The sequence below is a fragment of the Parus major genome, chromosome 1 (genome assembly GCF_001522545.3).
Source record: "Parus major isolate Abel chromosome 1, Parus_major1.1, whole genome shotgun sequence".
Lineage (NCBI taxonomy): Eukaryota > Metazoa > Chordata > Aves > Passeriformes > Paridae > Parus > Parus major.
Window position 1 is genome coordinate 18,222,788 of NC_031768.1, and position 14,190 is coordinate 18,236,977.

At 39.9% G+C, this 14,190-nt stretch overlaps 1 protein-coding gene across 1 annotated transcript; it reads right to left on the reverse strand.

Annotated features, from left to right (window-relative positions):
- Positions 1-6,419: 6,419 nt before the first annotated feature.
- LOC107208524 (toll-like receptor 7) lies at positions 6,420-14,184 on the reverse strand (the record flags this gene model as incomplete). Its single annotated transcript, XM_033512673.1, has 1 exon — positions 6,420-14,184. A coding segment is annotated over one exon (1,977 nt), but the record flags the coding sequence as incomplete, so codon positions are not given.
- Between the last annotated feature and the right edge of the window lie 6 nt (positions 14,185-14,190).

The window sequence follows — 14,190 nt, forward strand, 5'->3', positions numbered from 1 at the left end:
TTCCCTATTTTGATAGGTACTCATCATTTGGGTTGGGAAAAGTAGATGCCAGGCTAAGGCAGAAAATGGCTCATGTGACCCATACATCTAAAATTTATAGGTGATCCTGGGTTTCATGGATATGAGCAATGGGATGAAGCTAGAAATTATAGTCCAAACAGTGCAGTCATCATATGCCCTTAAATATGGCACGTTTTAAATCAAGAAAAAAACTGACAGCAGATTTAAAATCCAGAAATTGTGAAGCTTAGTTCAATTAGAGGCAGGTTTCAAACAGTATTTAGAGCCTTAAATTTATCTGGGCTTATGGAAGCATTTGACAGATGCCAGTGCAGTTCACTTTGGAACCTCTTGAAGGTCTATTGCATGCCAACAAAAATCATGAACCCCATCCAAGTTTTATGCCATGGTTCTGCTTGAACAGTTAAAGCAAATGGGAACTTGCATAAATGGGCTAATGAAACTCTCCTGTCAACTACACACTCACACATACACCCACTGTCAGACGTTCACTTTATTACAATAAAAAAAAAATTAAAATTATATGAAGCACGTATAGAAAACCAGAAAACACTATACAAGAATACTAAAAGGATACTGTCAGCTCTAGCCTTCTAAATTTCCAGAAAGAAGCTTTGAGGACTGTCCCTCCCTACAAAAAAAGGGACAAAGATACTGCCAATGTAATATCCTCCAAAAATGTACCTATTGAGGAACAGCTCCCACTGTGTCACAGTAGGAGACAATGACATCCTATGGCATCTCTAACTCACAGGAGGATGCCAAGCAAAGGCAGACACCTGAAGCAAAGAATATCATCAAGTTCCAAAGCAGTACCTGGCCTTCAGCATCTTCAGTAAATTTTCACCACTGATAGTCTAGACCATATGTGTCCCAGGTTGTCCCCACACCCACAAAAAGGTGTGCTTTATAATGTATCATGTACTTTTCTCTTCCAGGTCTGGGGACCTGCTGGAGGGCATCAACAGTCCCTGTCTTCACTTCCAGAGATCCTCACAGTGGGAACTCAGTGGTGTGCAGATGAAGTGTGCACCCAAATCTTGACCACTCCTAAAGTATTCAGGATATGGCCATGGAATTTCCATGGAGAGAGGACCATACTACAGACATAAGTGTGGCTCTCAGAACATGCCTCCATGTCCTCTGTTCAAATGCAGATGTTGGGAACACATTGAAGGCAGAAGCAGGTGTCTAAATGACCTTGAAAGCAAATACTTCAGTAAATATCTAGGAATTGGACAGATTTACTGTATAAGGAAGACCAAGACTAAAAGGAAATAGCATTAGCTGATCTCCCAAGTGACTCAGAAAAAAAGTGAAGTGTACTTTATCTGTGTATCACAGATAAAAACACAGCAGCTTCTAGAAAATGAATGGATGGGACAAATACTACATTGGCACATTGAATACAATTCTTAATCCAGTTATTATTTTCTTGTCCACAATAAAGATTGTCTCAGCCAGAGAAAATATTTTTAATTTCTCCGTACAAGGGTTCTCTTGGCCAAGAAGTGCAAGACTCTTGCTGACTCTTTTCCCATCCCACAATGCTGCCTTTGCTACTTTTGTAGACTTCCCCTACAAGCTTTCTCACAGCACCCAGCTCTCCCTTCCTCCACCATTTCCCACTCAAACATGCACAGACACCTGCCTGGGTAGGACCATTCTTAGCAAAATTTCTATTTCCAAGTGCTTTGAAATTCCTGAGTTGCCTCTGCCTTTCATGAAAAAAATAGTGATGGATGGTTAAAGAATACTATTTCCCTACTGACTTTCAGGAAGGATTTAATGACTTCCCATAACCACTTTATATAAAGAGGCAGTGCCCAACAGCTTCAGAAAGTTGTAACACACACTGCAATAGTACATACATCTGACCTTGTCTGAGACATAAGAATATCTGACAGTGCAGAATTTCACTGCTATTCATCTATGTAAACATGCAGATAGGTATCAGGTGAGATCTACAAAAAATGCTGGCACCTATGTTACTTTACAAAGATACCCCTGAGGACCTGATTCAAAGCCATTTCTCTAAAGAGAAATTACTATTGACTTTATTAGGATTCAGTTGAGATTAATGTTGCACACTTCTTTGCTGCCCTTTCCTGTCTCTGTTCCTGGGATTTGAATTGTTCCCTCAAGGCATTCCAAAAAAAGGATGGAAATGTTAGCTGCAATGCATAAGAAGTTGAATACTTGTCCTTCTGGTTTTCACAGTATCTGTTTAATACAAAAAGAATAATATTGTTTTAAAACTTTAATAGAATTTTTCTGTTCATATCTTTTAAATGCTGTTGCATCTTTTAAAAAATAACTAAACCAACAGTGAAATATTCCAGCTTGCTGGAAAAGGAATAAAGATGTACGCCACTTACTTGAAGGTTCAGTAACTGGAGTAGGGTGACTGAAAAACTATCCCATGTTCCTGCAGCAAACATCATGTCCATGGACATCATGTGCAAGTATTTTATTTCTTCATCACTGTAGAATATATAAAACCTGTCTTCAGTAAATATTTTCCCATCTATCAAAATTCCTGATGACAAGGAGTTAATGTCAAAATCTCCTTTTCAATCTGTCCTAGGCACTAAACCAAATACATTAATTAAAACGTAACTGTATCAAGCCACCTGCAGAATAAATAAGGGGACAAGTTTTGTGTTGGGTTGGCTTTTGGTTTTGTTTTGTAATTTTTTTTTTGTTTATTTTCTGATTTGGTTTTTTGGGTTTTTTTTGGTTGGGTTTTTTTAAGGGTATGTGACTGGAAAATGTCTGAATTAGGTATAAAAAATATTAAAAGGAAAATGGTATCAAAAACTAAGAAACAGAAGTCAGCTATTGTACAATTTTGTAGCGTTGTAGAGAGGAGAAGGATGATAAACTGAAGGCAAGTGTAGTGGTGCATGATTGACTTGCAAAGAAGACATAATTTGGATTAAAAAAGCTTAAACTTGTGATGGTTAAAGAGGAACACCTTGTACAGAACTGCTCTGGATCAGACCTAATGTGATCCCCAAGCTCATTGCTATGAGCTCTTACCCACAGTGTCACTAATGTGATTGAAGATCTATTTCCAGCACCATTTCTATATTTCAGAAGAGAACTGACTGCAGAAACTCTGGTCAGAACATGTTAGTGATGCATGATACTTGGTTTTCCACTTTCAGCTGGAAAGGTAATCTGTCAAATTGCCTTTTCCTCAAATATTTAAGAAAAAATACAGTTTCCTTTGTGCAAACATCTAATTTTCTTTCAACGATACATCTACAAGGTTATTAAATTACTCAAAAACAGACATGTCAGCTTTTCTAAAGTTTGGACATGTTATCAAGAACATTTAGCATTCTAAGAGTGAATAGAAGTTTGTACATTCTTTGGTTTGCTCTTTGACATATGACATATAACATAAAACAGAAATGGTAACTTTCTCTATATACAATGATTTTAGGGATTGTAAGTGTTGAGAATGGTTTCAATACCATTTGCCTCTGGTAATTAAAAGATAAATCCTGCTCCTCCAGAGCAGATGAACTCTGTACAACCTCTCCAGAGGCTATGACCTGCCTGAGGAAATCAGATGCAGGAGGGATTCACTCACAGCTCTGGCAGTTTTTGAAAGCATGCAGCAGATATTTTGTGGAGACTGAATTAAGTCTTCTTTTTTAAGGATGTACTTGAATATGAGATTTTCCAGAGCAAAGTTCAAGTGGAGAAGTACAATTGAGGCTTTCTGACTCTGATCAAGGTACTGTAGAGATATGGAGGCTCACACCCGGGTCAGGTTACTTGGGGACAGTGACAATATGGTCAGGTTGGTGAGAGCAGGACAGCCCTAAATTCTGCAGGAAGATGTTTTCCATAGCGTTCACTAAAGTCCCAGTTTAACCCTCACCAATTTCCTTCAAGACTAAGAAGGTGATGTAATGGAAAAGATACTGATGGGCATGAACCCTAATTGGGTAAAGTAGGTGGAAGGCCTCTAGGTACTGTCTCTATTAATCACTGCCATTAAGATGTAATTCCTTCAACATTTTTAAGCTTGAGAAAATTGAATTTAATCTATACATAGGCTGAAGACCTCTCCTGGTGACAATCTTTGCGCTTAAGTTGTGAACTTTATTTTTCCCAAGTAAACAACATTAGAGAGCATTTGTGAGTCTGCAGTAGGTTGTCTCATGAAAGGACAGTCTAAACTGGAGAGCTGGATGAGGTGGAGGCATTGACACTATCCTTTCCTAGCACCGTTCCCCCAGCCCTCAGTGCAGGATCATACTGAAGGAAGGGTATCTCCCCTGGAACTCCCTGGCGACAGCCTGGCTCCTCCTGGTTAAGAGGGAGCTACTTGTGGCAGGATTTGGGTTTTGGCACTCTGAGCTTCTCTTTCTAAATTTTGGCTTGCAGATCAGCTGCCCACACAGTGGGCAAATTGAGCATCTGCTCTTCTCCCTTGTTGCTCCTTCAGTCCTGTTATCACCCACATTAGTTTGAAGTGCCCTTCCATGAGACACTAGAAAAGGAGAGCTTTTAGTTTTGTTTTTGAAAAGAAGAACTGACCTATCCAAGAGAATGAAATATTTTTTTATTATACATTAGTAATTGATCACTGTATGTAAAATTACTAATACATGAAAATTTTTAAGAACAGTGCCAGACTGGAATTGTCAATTAATTTTTCTTCTTCTTCTTAACAACAGAAATGGCTTTGAGAAAATGTGTGTGTTTTGTGCTCTTAGACTCCTCTTTCTTTGGACCTAGTTATCTATTTAGCTTGCTTTAGAAGTGCTGTTTCTTGAGGTTTTGTTTTTTTTATTTCCTTTCAATATATAAACCATAGTCTTTCTGTGAGATTTATTAATTAGTTTTGTATCCTGTTGACAAAAATTTGAAACCAGGTTTGTTTGTAGAAACCTGCTGTGGTCCATGACATTAAAATTATTCTTGTTTTGTTTTGCTTGTTTTTTTAAAGTGGAAGATTTTTTGGATGCCTCTATATGTATATATGCATATATACACAGACATGTATACAATATGAATACATGTAACAACTCTGGGATTTGAGTCTCTGATCAAAGGGGAGAGCATCAGAAGGTCTTAGCTTGGCCTCCTCTTTGCAGAATTGGTTGCTTCTCTTTCCCCTACAGAGCTGCCCCCCTGACAGCAGCGTTTCTGGGACCAGAGATAGAGCCAGAGAGGATGCCTATCACACCTCAGAGCCCACACATATACACACATACAACCATCTCAGTCTCAAGAAAATTCAAGCCCAAATACGTTTGTAATCCAGAAAATTGGCATTTCTGCCAGGCAGTTTCTGGGACTGGATCTTGCATGAAAGCAGGGTTTCATTCACAGTCATCCATCAGAAGCCGAAGAACATCTGGGAGGAAGCAGCATTGAGAGGGAACCTGCCATCTTTGATTTACTCTTTAAATGCATGAGGCAACTGTGTCTGAGGAGTATCTTATACACATTGATCCTGCCCATTAAAAATGTGTTTAAGAAACATTGCCCATGCTTGTAACATGATTCCTTTTCTTACTTGGAACAAGTGAGAAAATAGGATATGTGGGGTGGAAGATAAGTATTAGGCAACTGAAGTAATCTCATAATGTAGTCCTTATTCAAGGACATGTTTGTCCAATCTTTGGAAAACTTCAAGTTATCCTTCAAAGTTCAGTGTGTCCCTCTCCCAGAGTTCGCTGGGCTGAGTCAATATGCCAACCTACAATCCATGCCAGCACCCTCACTCTTCCCTCTCTCTTTTCAGATCTAGTTGAGGTGCACATCAAAACCAAAAACTCAAGATGGCCACCCACACGAGGGGCTTCTTCTTTTCTCATGCCAGATGTTAGAATGGGTCTTGTGTGGAATTGCGAAAGATATCCAGAGTAAAACAACAGAAAAGGTGGTTTTGTTGATATTACTGGGGTGGAAGCTAAAACCACAAGCTTTTGCTCCCTTTTTTATCACCTCTTTGACACACTGGTGTGTAAGTTTTTACACTGGTGTGTAAGTACAGACTATATGTCTTTTCTGCTTCTTGCAGCAGCCCAAATTTCTGGCTGATTTTTCAAAGACAAAGAGTCAAGCTCTGGGATTTTGATGAGCTGATACCACTGCTGCCTGAGGTGGGATTTAGGACACTAAAGCACACTGTCACAGTGATGCTGTGGAACTTCTGAGAGGAACGTGCAGGGTGAGAAACTACAGGGAAGTATGGAAAGACTTTGACATTTCCTTTCCCAATGGAGCAAGGGTCAATAAAATTCTTACTTTGAAGGTTCTTTCTTTTGCGTCATGAATAGAAGTTCAGGATAGACAAGCAAGAGCATGGCTTAGTGATTGTTTTTCCTGAGTTAATACTAGAACTAAAAGTAAGTCTCAGACCAAGGTAATAAGGTCAAGAAATTTTATTATGAACAGAATGCAGGATTTGGCTGCCATGTTTAAGAGCATAATCTTGTATGAGTATCATCCTTCCATATGGACATATGGACTTCAAATATTCTGGGTAAATTATGGCAAAGAATCATCTGCAAACCAGCTAATAAGAATATAAGTTTAAACTTCTCTTGTTCTATGTTTCAGGAAATTTTCCTTTGTTCTACATTAAAAGCAATTTGTCACTGTGGGAGATCAGTTGAAAATTAGATTTCAATTATTTATTCAGTTAGCAAAGCAAAAGGATAAAAAAATTATGTGAAGAAAAGAAGGCATATTCACAAAGGACTTATTTACAGCTTAATTTTTATTTGAAAACTACTCTGTCTGCAGGAAAATACAAGACCGGGCATGTGTGTTTTTAAGCAACACATACTTCCAGACATTCTCACTCTTGTGGAATCTTAATAAAATACTGATAAGATATATGATACCAGAGTTGCAGATATTACTATGGGGAATGTGACATAGATAAACAACATAGCTAAGACAGTGTGACTAGAACTTAGCTTGTAAAATGAAAGAAAATACTCAGAAAAATATTTAGAAACCAAAAGGGGAAACCTTCCATTTTACAGCTTGCCAGCTTTTCCAGAATTACATAAATCTATTACCACTCTTACAATAATGTCATTGCTAGAAAAAGATGGAAACTTTATTTCCTTATATGTTTCTGAATTCTCAACTGCAAGGACAGTTTTGATTTTATGTGTGTTTCTCTTTAAAAAAAACTCCAGTTACCTAGAGATGCTTTTGCTCAAAATATTGCCCTTAGCAGTATGCAGAAGCAATAAAAGAAAGAAAACATACAAAGATAAGGCCATGGATTTTGATCAGTGGCTATTCTGCTACACTTCTTTAGTTCAGGACTGAATATCTTGAACAAAGATACTGTCCCACCAAAGAAACCCACCTAACCACCTTAGTTTTCAGAACTTAGTAGGTCTTCCTACTGTCTCATACTTTACACACCCAAATTAAAAATTTCTCACCAGGTACACACTTGATTTTGGCTATTTTTTAATTAAATAATCCCATGTATAGTAACATCTAAGAGCTTATTAACTAAGGAAAGCATGCAGGTTACTTTTCAAAGTTGGATATCTGACATGGTACTGGACTTTTCCCCAGCCAGCTCCCGGCACCGGGCTGAGCGTGGGCTGCTCCAGGAAAGCAGGGCAGCTTAGGGCTTATGCTCTACAGCACTGGCTGTCCAGCATCGAGGGCAGGAACAAGGACGAGGGAGAGGTCTTCCATGTGGCTGCCAAAAGGGATTTACTCTCTTGAAGGTTCCAGGGATGAAAGACAAAAGACACGACGGTACAGCAACTTATACAAAGGGAGGAGGAAGGGTCATGTACAAATAATAAACAAATAGAGAAGACCTAGGGGAGGAGCACAAGGCTGGGTTACATAATACATAATCCAATGGGGAACACAAGGGGAGGAGAGTGGGACACATGGGCCAATGGGGCTTGGAGGAATAGGGGAATTCCAAAGGGGGCAGTCCAGGTAGGGGGTTGGCACAAGGGAGGATTGACAACTTAATGGGAGGCAACATTTAGGAACAAGGGGCAGGTATCAGGGTGGATTGGCAGCTGAGGTAGGAGGGCACAAGTGGGACTAAAGTATTAACAAGGCAGGGTACAATTTACAATTACCATACAGAAGTAATTGAATCAAACATAATGAACAACAATGCACCACAACAGATATCCAGATTCCCTTTTCCATTTCAGCACCAGCATATGGATTTAGTAGAAATTATTTGACTGTGCTTTATTTTTGTCACCTATATACTCCTAGAGATAATGATGGATTAACATGTATGTCTTTTGTCTTTGGACACACAGTCTGTCTTCCCAAATTAGGAAATTGACTTCCACAGACTTTCAGTGAAGTTGAGTAATTATAACCAAAATTATCTTCTTCGTAGCATATGGAGAAATTTGGCCTGTGGCAATTTTTTTTTTAAAAGAATAACCTATCATAGGGTTAATTTCTACAGGCAGATACTTTCATAACAAGATTGAGGAAATGAAAAGGCAGGGTTATTCAGAAGACAAAAAACAGGTTCTCTGTTTTAGAGGGCTTATTTGACTCCCCAGTGTGATCTACTACACACTGTATTTTTAAAGATGCTGTTATAAAGTTTATGGGATATCATGTTTGCTATATAGCATTCCACTTTTATTGCAAAACAAGAGACTAAACAAGCTATGTTGAAATCAGACCTGCTTTGATTTCAGAAGTCCCTTCAAATATAAATTTTTCTCACAAGGGAGGCACGTACAAGTTCCTCATATGTCAGTTCTTAAAAACAGAGAGATCAAAGAGATCAGATGGGATTTTTACAGTCATATAAATCTGTGCTGTAAGTATAGATGCTTCTTACCAACTTTCAGTGATTACTATTTTTGTGCCACACTAATGACAGTAATGTAAATAGCACTTTTTTTTTTTTTGCCAATTCTACAAGAATGGTAAAAATTCAATTAATTCACCAATATTCTTCTTCACTTATCCTCTTTCTGTTTCTTCCATTCCTTGTGTGGTCTTCCAGGCCACATAGGCTAAATACCAGGTCTAGCCACGGTCTGTTACAATTTTTCTAAGGAAATAGCAATGGATGCAGAACATCTTTGGTCATAACAGTGAGTGTTTATAGTACTTCAGATATTTTGATGTCCTCATGACATGGTTATTCAAGACTAACTTGCTGCACATGTTAGCCTTGAGCAGCAGCTACCTTGCCTTACTGCAAGTGTTCTCAATGCAAATACTACAGAGCTAATGGAGAAAAATCCTACTTTTGGGTTGCAATTAAAATAATTGAATCTTGCATCCCTCTTAAACTCCTACATTAGGATGAGATATTAATAAAATGTGTCTATGATCTCACCTCTGAAGGACAATGACACATAGACTTGTAAATGCAGCTGCAGAAATCCATTTTTAAATTCGCCAAAAATCCATAGCTCCTCCTCCTAACTGACCTCACACCAAATCACAAGCTACACCATCACAACACCCTGATGTACAGAAACCTCAGGACTCTTCAGTGCTTTGTAGTTTGGACACAGCTACACCAACCAGGCAAGCAAGCTCCAAGCTCTGCCAGAGGAAAGTGCACAGGGAGCTGTGAGAGGACACAGCCGTGACAGCTGACCTGAACTGGTCAAAGGGATATCTTGTGCCAGAGAATGTCATGCATACATGTCAGTATGTAAACTGGTGGAATAACACAGAAAAGGATCTGATTGTGGTTTGGAGATGGGTTGTGCATCAGTAAGCAGGTGGTGAGCTATTCATTATGTATCACTTGTCACTCATGGTCTCTCTCTCCTCCTCTTTTCTTACTGTTTTTGTAGTTGTTGCAATATTATATTTTTCTTCATTTCAACTACTAAATTGTTCTTATCTCAACCTGCAAGTGTTATGTTTCTTTTCTGATTCTCCTCCCCATCCCATCAGGGTGTGGAGAAGTGAGTGACTGTGTGGTGCTTAGATGCAGTTGGGCTTAAACCACAGCATCCTCCCAAGTCACTCGACCTTGCTTTCACTGGCCATACACTTTCTTTTGTCCGCCTTAGCTCCAGAGAAAGATCCCTGGTCAGCCAAGCTAGCTTTCTGCCTCACCAGTTTGACTTCCAGCATTTTGGAATTACATGCTCCCATGCGCTGAGGAAGTGGTATTTAAATTTTGACCACACTGGTAGATCCCAGCATCTTCAAAACCATTTTCCCAAGGGGCCTTACTAACTACTTCCCTGAGCAGCCTCAAGTCTGTTCTCACATTCAGAATTTTGCTGGCTATTTTCCTCCTGTCACAAGATATTTTAAATTCAATGCTTCATGGGCCAAAATGTCCACCAATCACCAATTCATTCATGAGACCTTCTTTTTAGCAAGTAACAGATCAAGGAGGATACCTTTCCTGGTCACCTCCCTTAGTACCTCTATCAATTTATACTCATTGCTACTCATCATACCCATCCTGTGCATGCTTCTTAATGAAAGAGGATAAAACACCTCTTCTCTCAACCTCAGAAAGGGTAAGTGACCTGGTGTTCCTGCCCTTGTCAGTGAGGCTGAGAAAGAGGATCTGCTCCAAATAGACATTTTGTAGGGAGGCAGAAGGAGATGGTGTGCGAGTAACTGTGGGATAGAGGTTCCTGTTTCAAGTATCACCTTATGGAGAGAGTCACATTACAGCTCATGTTATCATATTTAAAGATACAGATTGTTTAGGCTTACAAACAAAACCACCAGAAATACACATTATTAAAATACAACTGTAAAACTACCAGTTTTTAACCAGATCCTCATCTTTTTCCTACTTCTGTATCCAATCAATAAAAATGTCCTGAAAAATTGAGGAGGAAAAGCCCTTCTTATCTGTAATATTATTATATGAAGTTTCTTTTCTTGTGTTTCATTGTTTTTTTGTCTTGTTGCTGAAAGAAAGGACGAGTCAGAACACTTATGTGAGGAAATGAAGGTGGCATCTGAAATAAACAAGTTTAAAGCAATTAACATTGACAACATCAGCCAGAGATGTCACCAAGACTGGTTGTCAGAGAAAAAAAGAACTTTGCACAAGAGGGGAGAAGCTGCCCAGACTGGTGCAGACAGAAGCACCCAGCAAGGTGAAAATGTGCTGCTTCTCCCAAATCAGATATCATCACATCAGGCAGAGAACCTACCTATGTCATGCCCAGAGGTTTAGGCTGCCATTACAAAAGGTTTCACTTGAAATACTCTCATGTGTTCAATGAGTCTGTACTGTGAAACAGAGTGGGGAACAGGCATAGGTTAAGTTTCTTCACTTTTTCAGGATTTCCCTAGTCAGACCCATTCCTGTCTCAAGAGTCTAGTAGTGCCCAATCAGCTGCTGTGGGAGAAGCACCTGCCTGGGGAACAAGGAAATGAAGGAGGACTAAAGAAACTGGGAGAAGTGCTTTCCTTGTGTGACGTGATCTTACATGCTTTGCACTTCTAAATTCTGTCTAAATTTTCTTTTGGGTAAAATGGTATGTCCTCAGGCCCCAGCCCTGGCTAGAGCAGCTAAGAGACAGCTGATACACAAAGGGTCATCACTCAGGGCTTGGGTGGAAAAGGTCCTCAAACTGATAGCATAACATTAGAGAGAAGCCCTAAAGTCTTCAAGGAGGATCCAGCTCAGCAAACAGCCTAGGAGGCAGATGAAACGTAAAGTGAAAATTTTATTTGGAAATCAGCAGTAACTGCTTCTGAACTTCCGCCATGCTCTAGTATAGCTGCATGTTCCTCCTTTCTTACCACCATTTCCACTTTCTCTTTTTTTATTTTTATCTTCCTTTCTTTGTCTATTCTCATTTCCTCCTTGGTTTACTTGATTTTCTCCACCTGCCTTGTACCTATTCCTCTACTTCTCTGCTGTCCCGCTCCCCTGCCTTGCTTTCACACAGCAGCCTGCAAGTCCTACAGAACCTGATCTCATGTACCATCCCATTTCAGCATCTTTGCTTGCTGTGCAGTGATCAGTGCAAAGCAAGGTGCATGTCAACAAAACACCTATTATGGAAACAGTTCCTCTTCAAATCATTTGATTTCAAAGTAATTTAGCCTATAATTTTGGGGAATAAAATCAAAGAGGTATATCTTCCATGCTTACAAAGTTTCTGCAAATGCAGTTCGGTATCTTTTGTTCCGGATATTTTGATCTTGTGCATCATAACAATATTTACAGAGAGAGAAGAGCTAAACAGTTTCTTGGAGCAGCTTGTTGTAAGCCAGAGAATTGCTCGTAGCTATGGCATTTTTCAGGCACTGCCAGAAGTAGGGCTGAGACTGAGGATTAGTTGGCCATTCCAGGACTGAACTTCTGCACAGCCTCTTCCTCAGACGGACGTAGCGGGACTGCTGCAAAACCTTCTCAAGAAATATCAAGATAATGACATCCATTTTTTCGTCTAGAAGGCGCTGATGAGCCATATAAAATGTTGTCTTGAAGCGGCCACTTTTAATATACCTGTTGGTCAGCACAAATATGGTCTTTTTGCTCAGCTGAATGCTCTGGGAAAGGTTGTCAAAGACCGGCTGTCCTGGGAGCCAGTCCCTTCCTTCCAGGCATAAATTGAACTGCCTGGCTTTTTGGTTTTCCAGCCTTTCAACCAGTTCCTGCAGCACCCACTCGTTCACAGCAGGATCTTCACTGTCATAGGCAATAAAGGCATCGTAGCAAGTGGCTGGTGACGACAAGCGCTGATAGCCCTTCAGCTTGGCAGCGCAGTAATGGTAGCTGTACCACACATCCCAGAAGTAGAGATGGCTCATCACGGTGAACACCACCAAGCCGAGGACGGCTGAAGCTGACAGAGCGTAGAGGATCAAATAGGACGTGTCCAGCTCACAGGTGTACAGGTCCAGGAAAACCACGCTCCTTCCCTTATGTGCCCCTGGGCCAGCACAGGTGACGTCCGTGGCCAGAAGAGGAATGGTCACCTGCGTCCGGTTGATCCACCAGACAAACCACACAGCCTCACAGTTACACTTAAAGGGGTTGCCGTGCAAAAGCAGCATCTTCAGGTTGTTAATGACATTTTCAGGGAAGCTAGATCTCTTAATTATTTCAATCTTGTTTGAGCTGAGGTCCAAGTATCTCAGTTCAAAAGCACCCCTGAGAAAATGTTTGGTTAGCACGTGAATGAGATTGTTTCGCAGGATCAGTACCTGCAGCGATGAAGTGCAATTGGACAGTTCTCGGGGAACATTAGTCAGAAGGTTATTGCTCAGGTCCAGAGTTACCAGGTTCTTCAGAGAGGGGAGGTTTCCCCAAATGAAACTCTTCAGCTGATTATTCGTTAAGTTGAGCACCTTGAGACTGGGAGGCATTTTTTCAAAAACACTATGAGGCAAAAAGCTGAGTGAGTTGAAGGAAATATCCAGTTCTTCCAGGCTGGTCAGATTCTTGAAGAATGACAAGTATCTATCATTGCCATCCTTCCAGAGAACATCTAAGTGATTTCCTCTGAATTCTAAAATTCGAAGAGATTGACTTTCCATTCCTGTATCAATAGTGGTGGAAATATCATTGTCATTCATCATCAGCTTCCTCAAATGGGGTAGGTTTTTCATAAAACTTAGCACATGAGTAACACCTTCTGCCAGAAAGTAATAGTTGTTATTGCTCAGATCTAGAATTTCTAAATATTTTAGTTCGTTGAAAGCAGTTTGGAATAACAAATCAACTCTGTTGTTAGAAAAATCCAGATATTTCAATCCAGACAAGTAAAAGAATTCACTTCCATTCAAAGTTTGACTTATTGCATTATCTGACAAGTTGAGACATTTCAGGGAGCTAAGCCCCTGAAAGTCAGAGGGGTTAACAAAAAATACATTGTTTCTGCTTAAATCCAGTGTTTTTCCATAGTTAAGGCAATCTTCCTTAACTAAAGACTGGTAAGAAGAATCCTCCTTGTCTTTGGAACGGCAACTTCGCCCATACACATCATATCTAAAATAATGCATCTCTTGTTGAACTTGTCTGTTGTATTGCTCGACTGAAATGGCAGGATTAGAGCAAAATCCATAGAGGTTGCTTTCCCCTGAAGAAGGAGAAATTTTATTCACTGAGAGATCAATGAACTTAAGAGCTGGGAATTCATCAAACACAGTTAGGTTTGCAATTTTAATAAAATTAGTCCCGAGATCCAACATGGTTAGATTCCTAAGACTGAGCAG